Consider the following 10,598-nt stretch of genomic DNA (forward strand, 5'->3'; position numbering starts at 1 on the left):
ACCTACCACAACCTGTAATTACCTTGCTTATTTGTTTGAGTTTTTATTTACATTTATTTATTTATTTATTTATTTATTTATTTATTGGAGACAAGGTCTTACTCTGTCGCCCAGGCTAGAGTTCAGCGATGTGATCTCGGCTCACTGCAGCCTCTGCTTCCCAGGTTCAAGCGGGTCTCATGCCTTAGCCTCCCGAGTAGCTGTGACTATAGGCACTTGCCACCACGCCTGGCTAATTTTTGTATTTTTAGTAGAGACGGGGTTTCATCATGTTGGCCAGCCTGGTCTCAAACTCCTGGCCTCAAGTGATCTACCTGCCTCGGCCTCCCAAAGTGCTAGGATTACAGTGCTTGTGTTTTTAACTTTTTTTTTTTTTTTTAGACTACTCAAGTCCAGTAGTGAGAAGGGGAAAAAGAGGAAAACAAAGAGTGAATTTTGTAGCTGATTACGAACAATCAACTTGGATAACTTACTATCTATGCATCAGCCTGTTATTTTTATTTAGACAATTTTTTAAACTTCTTTTTGAGACAGGGTCTTGCTCTGTCACCCACCCAGGCTGGAGTACAGGAACGTGATCATAATCACTGCAGCCCTGAACTCCTGGGTTCAAGCAATCCTCCTGCTTTCCTAGTAGCTGGGACTACAAGTGTATACTAGCATGCCTGGCAATTTTTTTAAATTTTTTTTGTAAAGATGGGGTCTTGCTATGCTGCCCAGTCTGGTCTCAAACTTTAGGGCTCAACCTGGGCTGATCCTCTTGCTTTGGTCTCCCAAAGTGCTGAGATTGACAGGCATGAGCCACTATACCTGGCCTGTTATTTATTTTCAATAGTCAGCTATCTGTCTTCTACTAGAATGTAAACTTCGTAAGGGCAAGGACTTTCCATATTTTGCCAACTGTTGTATCCAAACTAGTGCCTAGCACTGTGGCTTTCAACTGTTGTTAAATGAATGGAGTGTGTTAATGCTTTCATAGGTATTTTAATTCATTCTAGGATTTAATAATACTTGTAATTATCATCTTATGTAATGTATATCCATGGATCTCATACCTGACTGAATATAAGAATCACCCAGAACATGGTTTTGAAATACCACTGAGTCTCATGACCTGCCCCAGGCCTACAGAATTGTCAGCTCCCAAAGGTGGTGGAAAAAGAGGATTCAATCAGAAGCCATAGTTGGTTAATCCAATGAAACAAACGTTATTACCTGTGCTTTCTTTTAAGCAGGAAGATGACTGTAGGTCAGACTGTAGATTTGTTAAGACATCTTTACTTTCAATACTCCTTGAAGATACTGTATTTTCAGTATTCTTTAAAGAGACTTTATTTTCAATATTATTAGAAGGGACTTCCTTCCTATATGTTAAAGTAGACAGTCAGAAATATTTTCTTAGTTCATAATTCTGTTTAATGCTTTAAACACGCACATTACATTTAATACAAACATACAATATAATATGCCAACAATAAACTAAATAGGTAAAATGTAGTATCTTCTTTATGGAAAAGCATTACAAATTATTTTACTGATGATTAAAATTCTATTGCTGACTGGCATTGTTATTGTATAACAATTCTTAGACTCTTTTCAGAGTTCTTTAAACAGGGCATTTAAATAGTCAGCTATAGAAATGTCTTTGGTACATCATAGCGATATGATGGAATAAAACTAAGAAAATTAGCCTGGAGTTTTGAAGTTTATAAATCAATTTTTGTAACTGCTAAATGCTACACTTATGCAGATTCCAACACTAATATTAGCCCTTGGTCATATTATAAAATAGCCTTTTTCATTAAAGTAGCTTAACTAAAAATGAGTTAACTCTCCCTTTTAATCTTTAAACTTGAAGCTTCATCTTAATAAATATCACATAGAAACGAGGAATTCTTAATGTGGTGCCCTCTGTTCACAAAGACAGGCACCTACGCTTGTGGGAAAAAAAAACAACCCGTCTCTTTTTTTCAGATATCAAGAATCTTTCAATTTGTCTCCTTCAAACAATTTTTAAAATTCACCTTCTAGTTTGCATGGAAATATATGAAAAGATATAAAGTATTATTTGTTCCCTAATGTTACAATGGCTCTGTTTTTTTCCTTCATGGAAACGTGAATCCAGAACATTGGTAGTTAAGTTAGTGGTCTTCTGCACTGATTTAGCAAATAGGTTGACCAGCTTGTTAGATCCTTAATACTATGAGAGGGAATGGAATCTTTACTCCCCCAGTATATGTGGCTACAGCAAAGCCCTTCTCTGGAAATGAAAAACACACAGCAAAGATGATTTACATTTATTCTGCCTCTGCCCCACTCAATCTTCTCATTGTGAAAGAAAGCATCCAAGAAGAAACTCTACATATGAAAAGTTGGAGAATCACTGAGATATTCAGTTTCCAGGATTGTTAAGACTCCTATTTTTTTTTCTTTTTTTTTTTTTTTGTTCCCTTCTCCTGATTGTAAAGACTCCTATTACATAAAAGGTCACCAAACCAGTGATTACTAAAATTTATATGCTCTCAAAGCTGATCTACATAAAAGGGCTTTGATGTCTTTTTTCTTCCCTGAATTACAGTATTTCATTCAGTCTAAGATACCATCCATTTATTATAAAACATACCAGTTTCATGTACACTAAAAAAGAAAAAAATATTGCCAAACATAAGTGTAAGATGACATTGTAAGAGATGTTAAAATACGAAAAATGTGTGCTTTAGAATGAAATGTGGTACTTACATATTCACTAAGTTACATCCTTAAAAAAGGAAATTTAGCTAGTATAGTTCTAGGTATTTGAATAACTGGAAATGTCTATAGTAATTTTAATGAAACACACATGGAGGCAGCCAACATACTCAGTGACCTGAAGATAAATGGAATATTACTATTTGGAAGCAGTGAACATGTCAGAAAAATAACTATGTGAGAGATGATATAATTCTGATTTTTATTTTATTTATTTTATTTATTTTTGAGATGGAGTTTTGCTCTTGTTGCCCAGGCTGGAGTGCAATGGTAACATGTCAGCTCATCACAACCTCCTCCTCCCAGGTTCAAGCGATTCTCTTGCCTCAGCCTCCCAAGTAGCTGGGATTACAGGCATGTGCCACCACGCCCGGCGAATTTTGTATTTTTAGTAACAGATGGGGTTTCTCCATGTTGGTCAGGCTAGTCTGGAACTCCTGACCTCAGGTGATCTGCCTGCCTCAGTCTGTCAATGTGCTGAGATTACAGGTGTGAGCCACCACACCCTGCCAAATCTGATTTTAACAGTAAGATATAAATTCCTTTTCTGTTCACTTTCTATGGTCTTGTTCACTTTCTATGGTCTTTCTTGCATAGTTTCAAATAATCAGAGGCCCAAAGGTCAATCTTCTCTTCACCTAAAATCTATTGACTTCTATTTGGGAAAGTGATTTATGGTAATAAGGCCTCTAACTATTTAAGAAAAACAGATAAATAGAATGCTCTAAAAGATCTGTTTTTCTTAACTACAACTGAGGAAAGATTTAAAATTTTATTTTATGTAATAATGTCCTTTGAAAATGCAAAAGTACTTAATTTAGTACTTAAATGACAGAGTTTATCAGGTTAGACATTCCATTGGAACAAATTTATGCTAGCAGGCAGATAATCTAAGTTTTAGAATTTTTTCCTTAAAGTGCTGGGCATCTTTAGGAAGTATCCCAAAACTTCTACTGAAACTAATAATTTTTTTAGGAGATGTCTATTTTAAATTTTGTCATAAAATGATCAAACATAGGCCTAAAAACAAAATTAATTAAAACTTACTTTTCTGTGAACGTCTTAGCTACATCTGGAGAGACCTGCGTTGGTGAGGCATTAAGTTTGGTTCCCAATCTTGGTCTGCGTCCAAAAAGGCATTTACTTGAGGTATAAAATGGGAAAAAGATAGCTCATTATTCATTTTAGGAAAGGTGATAAAACATATGATCATGTAAGAAAAGGCCTACAGATACAGATACAATTTTCTTCAACCTCAGTCAGCGTTGAGTGCTGTGGATTTGCTTCAGCCATTTCCCCCTCAATCTTTATGCTTGAAAGCTTGACCAAACAATCAAGTAAGGTCCAAAATCTAAAAAACTTTATCCAGCATTAAATACATATTTTATTTCTACTGCTGAAAATAGTTTATTAATGAAAAGCAATTTGCTGGGTAGACAAAATCTTTCCCACACAGGATTTCTAAGGAAAAAGAAAATGTTAAATGGGGGATTTGTGTGCCCAGATGTTTGAATCTCCTGGTTTATGGAGTCCACATACTTCTTGTGGCTGGGACTAGAGTGAAAAACCCAAAAACTAAAGCAAAGAATTTGAGAAAAGAAAAAACTTTTAGTTTTCCCTAACCCAACCTAAATGAAATCTTTTGGCAAGTCTCACCTGCCAGTCAGAGTATGAAGCCAGCAGCAGGGTGGAGTGGAACAGAAGCTACGCTGGAAAAATTCATCAGCTTTGCAGGTCAGTCACGCTCTTCCCATGCAAAGGTCCCCCACGATTTTTTTTTTCCTACTTGATCATTTTTCTCTAGAACTAGCCCTGTTTACCTTCAGCTCTGGGTGAAGTACCTGAGCTGACAAAACAACACACCTTTGAAGCTTACTGACTACAATATCCACCCTTGTCCTTCCCTGCAAACAAATTAAAGGGAACATGATCATTTTGACCTTGCAAGCAGTTTGAGAGGCAGATGCAATTATGACTGCGATCAAGAGAACAAGTAGCCACTCTGCTTTTCTCTTTTGGCCTAGGCTGCATTTGATTTATCCCTGGGGTTTATCTACCTCAGGAGGTGGAATACTCCTTGCTCTACATCCAACACTGCTTACCGGTCAAAGGGCATTGGGGCTCATGGATACAACAGCAATTTCTTTTCATCCATGATCTAGTAACTTCTATTAATATTAGTGAAAGTTATATTTCAAATTTCCCTCAAAGACAACTAAACATTTTTTAGATTTTATTATATAAATATTTTCAACGATGTACTAGGACACATAAAAACTACATGTAGATTACTATATGTAGCAAGGCTCTTTATTTCTGGTTGGTTGTAACTTTAAATTAAAATAAATATAGGGTCTCTGTCACTGATTTGCTATACATTACTTTCTCTTTAATATAAAAACATTATATAATATGTAATATATATATAATTTATAACAAAAGCGAAGGTGGATATTTTTAGTTTTGACAATGTGAAAATTAAAATATATGTTGCCTAAGGCAGAATTTTTCCCAGCCAATATTTTGAATAAACCAAAACAATATGAATTTGAATAGAAGAATCTCACCAGAAAGGTACCTACTAATTTGCTGGTAATTCCCACAAACATGTTTATGATCAACTTTCAAGCTGTAGTTTTTCAGAGAACAAATATAGAATTTTTTTTCAGAAGGTAGGAGATGATTACAGGAAAGGCTTTAATAGGTTATCAGAATCAGAGCCTTGAACAGAGCAGATACTTAAAATTTAGGTACTAAACTGATATTGTACTGTGATTTTTTTTTTTACACTTGATCTTAGCCAAAGGCTGGAAATGATGTAGTGTAATTTTTTTTAACACTAGTTTCTTTAACTAGTTGAGGTAATTATTTTCTTTATTGAATAGTAACAATTCATGTTATAGTAAATATTTTAATTTTAAAGTAAATATTTGCTTGAAGAAATATTCTGAAAGAATAAGTATCAAAGGGAAATAGGAATGAGCAATGAAAATTATGATACAAGTAAAATACAGAATACAGGGTGTTTAAAGCAGAGGTGAATATTATCTATACTTCTACATTTTTATCAAAATTCATTTTTCATTTTAACTGTCCTTCTATCTAAGTAACAATTGCTTTGACTGAAGCAAAAGCTGAAGGGCTAATCCATGCATTTCTGGCCTTTCAAATTTAATTGGGTGACAAATGGCTGCATTATCTTGTTCTAATTGCTTAAAAGGCATGGGAGAGATCAGCTGCACAAAGACATCTTCTTACTCTGACATTGCTTCATTTGATTCAATCATCACTTTTTCTGAAAGAGAAAAAAATACCCTCAGCATTTTATTAACAGTGATGTCCCTAACATAGATTTCTAAATGGCAAATATTTAGGATTTTTAAAAGGACAGGCAAAATTATAATGGATTTAATTGCTAAGTCATTCAATGACACTCAACATTCCAACAATCTTCTTAATATTTAGGACAAAATAGTGATTAAACATACTCTTTCAAAGTAATAAATCTTACCCTTTGGATTAAACATTAGCAATCTGCCATTCTGTTTGTTCTTTGTTGTCTAAAATAGAAGCAGAAATAAAAACTAATATTATTATTTTAGTCTCAGGTATTTGAAATAATTTACTAATGCCTTTATGTAAACATTTCTATTATCTAGAATAAAATGCAATTTTATACTAAAGCTGATTATTTTAAAACTATATAAATTGATGGTAAAATAGACCCAACACATCCTTAAAAAATTGTATACTCTCACCTTACCTTTACAGTATCTCTCTTGTCTACAGAATTCCTGCAAAAACCAAAATATTTTCTTCATAAGTCTCTAAACACTTGAATAGATTTAAAATACAAATAGAACACAGAACACAGTCTGTCAGTTAGGTATTAAGCATGTATTTTGTTTTAGTATTTAGTAGCATTATTTCAATAACTGGAAAACCTCATTCTTCCAGATTATGAAATTTAGTTTAAAAAAATCTAGAGAAATTAAGCCTTCTGGGGGGAAGGGGAGAGATGGTAGACAAGCACAAAAGAGAACTAGGGCATACTGAGCTTGCTACCTGGGTGATGAAATAATATGTATAACAAACCCTGATGACACATTTACCTATGTAACCAGCCTTCACACATACCCCAAACCTAAAATAAAATTTAAAAAAAGGAGAAGAAACCAAGTTTTCCTCTTCTTCCCATCTCACCTTGGAGTTTATTTAAAAAGAGCTATAAGAGTAATTTTGCATGTAAGAAAAGCGATGCATTAAATAAGGCTTTAATTCTCTGTTATCTTTTTGGTTTTGCGTAACTTGGACTTTAAATCTAGATCTAAATACAATCAACAGCTGGCTAAGAACTCTGCTTTCCTATGGAAATGACCCGAGAAATCATCATCTTTGCTCATGTTTACACCATTTCTCTTCCCTACTTCAACAAAACACACCACAACATGTAAATAAACTATCTGCCACATTCAGTTTACTGGTGTCACGAACAAAAACCTTTTAAGGCCAGGCGCAGTGACTCATGCTTGTAATCCCAGGATTTTGGGAGGCTGAGGTGGGTGGATCACCTGAGGTCAGGAGTTTGAGGCCAACCTGACCAACATGCTGAAACGCCATTTCTACCAAAAAAAACAAAAATTAGCCAGGCATGGTGGCGGGCAACTGTAATCCCAGCTACTTGGGAGACTGAGACATGAGAATAGCTTGAACCCCAGAGGCAGAGGTTGCAGTGAACCGAGATTGCACCACTGCACTCCAGCCTGGGCAACAGAAAGAGACTCTGTCTCCAAAAATAAATAAATAAATAAATAAAAACACCTTTTAGAGTACACGCGACCAGAACAAGAAAAAATTCTTCCACAGTATTTCAATATATGATATTTTAAATAAAGTATTATTTAAACAAACACATACAGAAATGACCTTTGATTTTAAAATACAATCCTTATCTCGTAAGTTCTCATGTGTTTATTAATATAAAGGTACAATGTTTTCTCTATGAATTTTTACCTTTCTAAGTTACCTGATCACAGGACTGATTTTCCTATAATGTAGCCATTTATATATCTGGATAAATTTCATTCTCATTAAGAGAAAAATAAACAAGTTTTTTTTCAAGTATGGTAGTGGCCACACTTAAAATTTTCCTAAGTAACAATCCATGTTGCTCACTCCTCTAACACTTGTTCCCATGCCCCAAGCCAGATTTTAAAAATTGTCATAATTATTACCTACTGAGGGATTTCTGGAACACAAAATTCAGGGCTAAGACTGTGGACAATAAAAGGGAAGTGTCATTATTTCGTATTAAGTTTTTATTTTTTTAAATCCAACTCCCTCACATTGACTTATGCTCCTAAATAAAGCAGCTGTACATAAACTTCTACCTCAGGCTTTGCTTTCTAGGGAACGCTGACAAAGCCAGATATGTTAATTCGATTAGCTCTCTTGGAGAGGTTCACAGAGAACTAAAGTCTATCAGAAGAGCATGGCATATTTTGGGGAAACACAGTTAAGGAAGACCAAACTCCAGGATAAATGATTTTCCTCTGATTCTCTAGGGCAGTAAAGCTCCAAAGAGGAAACAAAGCAATAATGAACTAAATAAGGCCTTAACAAAAGAAATCTAACATGATCTCTCCTGAGACACACTTTTACTTCACAGATTTCCACAATCCTGTGGGTACCTGTATGTCCCACAGAGCATCACCTTTATATTTATTAATAATATTATTATTATTTTGAGACAGAGTCTCACTCTATCACCCAGGCTGGAGTGTGGTGGTGTGATCATGGCTCACTACAGCCTCGTTTACCTTGGTTCAAGCTATCCTCCCGCCTCAGCCTTCTGAATATCTGAGACCACAGGTATGCACCACCACGTCCAGCTAACTTTTTTAATTTTTGAAGAGACAGGGTCACACTTTGTTGCCCAAGCTCGTCTTGAACTCCTGGACTCAAGTGATCCTCCCGCCTGGGCCTCCCAAAGTGCTGGGATTGCAGGTATGAGCCGCGGCACTGGCCCACCTTAATATTTGGAGCAGTCCTTTCCTTTTTAGCTCTAGGAACTTCATGGATTGCAACATTCTACTCTTCATCTAGATGAAACATTCGTGCATATAATTCTCCCACCATTTTCACCTGGTGAAAACGTAGGATGAACAGATCCCAGCCCTTGATGGAGACCCACGCTCAGTTAGTCTGGCTCTATCATTAGCTAGGAAATGTCCATTTCATCTCCTTTCACAAAACTTAATTGCTTGGGAGGCAGTACAGTACTCAAAAGATGGGGCTCTTGAGTAAAAGAGACTAGATTCACATCCCAGTTCTGTCACTTCCCAGCTGAGTTTGGACAAATCACTTAACTTCTTTAAGCTTCCATTCTTCCATCTGAAAAATGGGGACCACCATGGTGCCACCTCTGGTGGATCATTATAAGGATTAAATGGGATAATCTGGGTAAAGTGTTCAGCACAGAGCCTGGCATATACAAAGAACACTGTTGAAACAATTTGATGTTTTATCTAAAGGAAAAGTTTGGAAAGATGTCTTATGGGGATAATTAAAATTGCTTAGGAAAGCAAAAACGGGCCTTTACTGCAATTGAGACAAGCAGATTATCTCTGAGGGCTTTTAATTAACTTTAAAAACTACCTAAGCCCTAAAGTACTGATACTTGTTTATAAAGATCACTGACTCCAGGGAAGAAGCAGACTATTTCAGAACACAGATAAAGTCACTATCTTTTAACAGTCCCCGTGGCAATGGGAACAACACAGTCATGATAATTCAAACTTTTCATACACTATTCAATGCCTATTTAAAACAGGTATTTGGGTCAGGTATCCTGGCTCACACCTGTAATCCCAACACTTTGGGAGGTCGAGGCCAGAGGATAGCTTGAGGATGGAGGTTGACACCAGCCTCGGCAACACAGCAAAACTCTGCCTCTATAAAAAACTAATTAGCCAGGCAGGGTGGTGTGTGCCTACAGTCCCAGCTACTCAAGAGGCTGAAGTGGGAGGATGGCTTGAGCCCAGGAGCTTGAGGCTACAGTGAGCTATGATTGTGCCACTGTACTCTAGCCTGGGCAAGAGAATGGGACTCTGTCGCTAAAGAAAAAGACAACAAATAGTACAAAATAAAACAGACATTTGATGAGCACCTACTACATGTCAGATATAACTGTGCTAAGCTCTGGGGACACAAAGATGAAGATACTCTAGTTTGAGAAGTTCAGAATCTTACAGGTGAAATGGATACTAACTTCTTATATGTATGTCATCAAGTAAGCTTCAAAGTACTATAACAAATGCTTCCCTCTAAGAGGCTACAATGTCATTTCCCATACTGCCCAAACTGAGGAATACTGATTACCAGAATCAATCAAATGCTTTCTTTTGGGCTCATGGGCCGGATACCTAAGGAGAATCAGCAGGCAGTGGGGGCAAAACTGGACCAACAGAGGTGAAATTGCCTTTGCAAAAATTGTAACAGTAAGAAAATTATGACAGTGACAGAGATCTGACCTGACTCCATCTTGCTTCTAACCTTCTAGCTGCCCTTGTTCATTACTAGGCATAGGCCAAACTAACTTTGGGAAGAAACTAGTTTATAGTTAACATTGAAACAAAGATGATAACCACCGTTTCCCAAAGCAAACCCTCTTCTTGCCTGGGGACAAGACTGCCTTTGTAGGATTAACAAATTAGCCACAAGATTAGAAATTGTAGTTTAGAAGTCATGCAAACAGAAGCCACAAGTTCTGAACTTCCCCAGTTGGTATTATTTGGACTCCACAGATTTTGGAACAACAACAACAAAAAAAACCTTTCATAAAATGAATT

General features: G+C 36.2%; 1 protein-coding gene across 1 annotated transcript in view; it reads right to left on the minus strand.

Annotated features, from left to right (window-relative positions):
- Nucleotides 1–10,598, minus strand: part of ERICH2 (glutamate rich 2) — a 25,465-nt gene that overhangs the window by 12,518 nt on the left and 2,349 nt on the right. The window contains 5 exon segments of the mRNA XM_032293009.1: nt 1,216–1,364; nt 3,796–3,891; nt 6,007–6,043; nt 6,260–6,308; nt 6,512–6,542. Coding sequence (XP_032148900.1) covers nt 1,216–1,364; nt 3,796–3,891; nt 6,007–6,043; nt 6,260–6,308; nt 6,512–6,542 — 362 coding nt within the window.

The sequence above is a fragment of the Sapajus apella genome, unplaced genomic scaffold (genome assembly GCF_009761245.1).
Source record: "Sapajus apella isolate SASKATOON/1434 unplaced genomic scaffold, GSC_monkey_1.0 scaffold28, whole genome shotgun sequence".
NCBI lineage: Eukaryota > Metazoa > Chordata > Mammalia > Primates > Cebidae > Sapajus > Sapajus apella.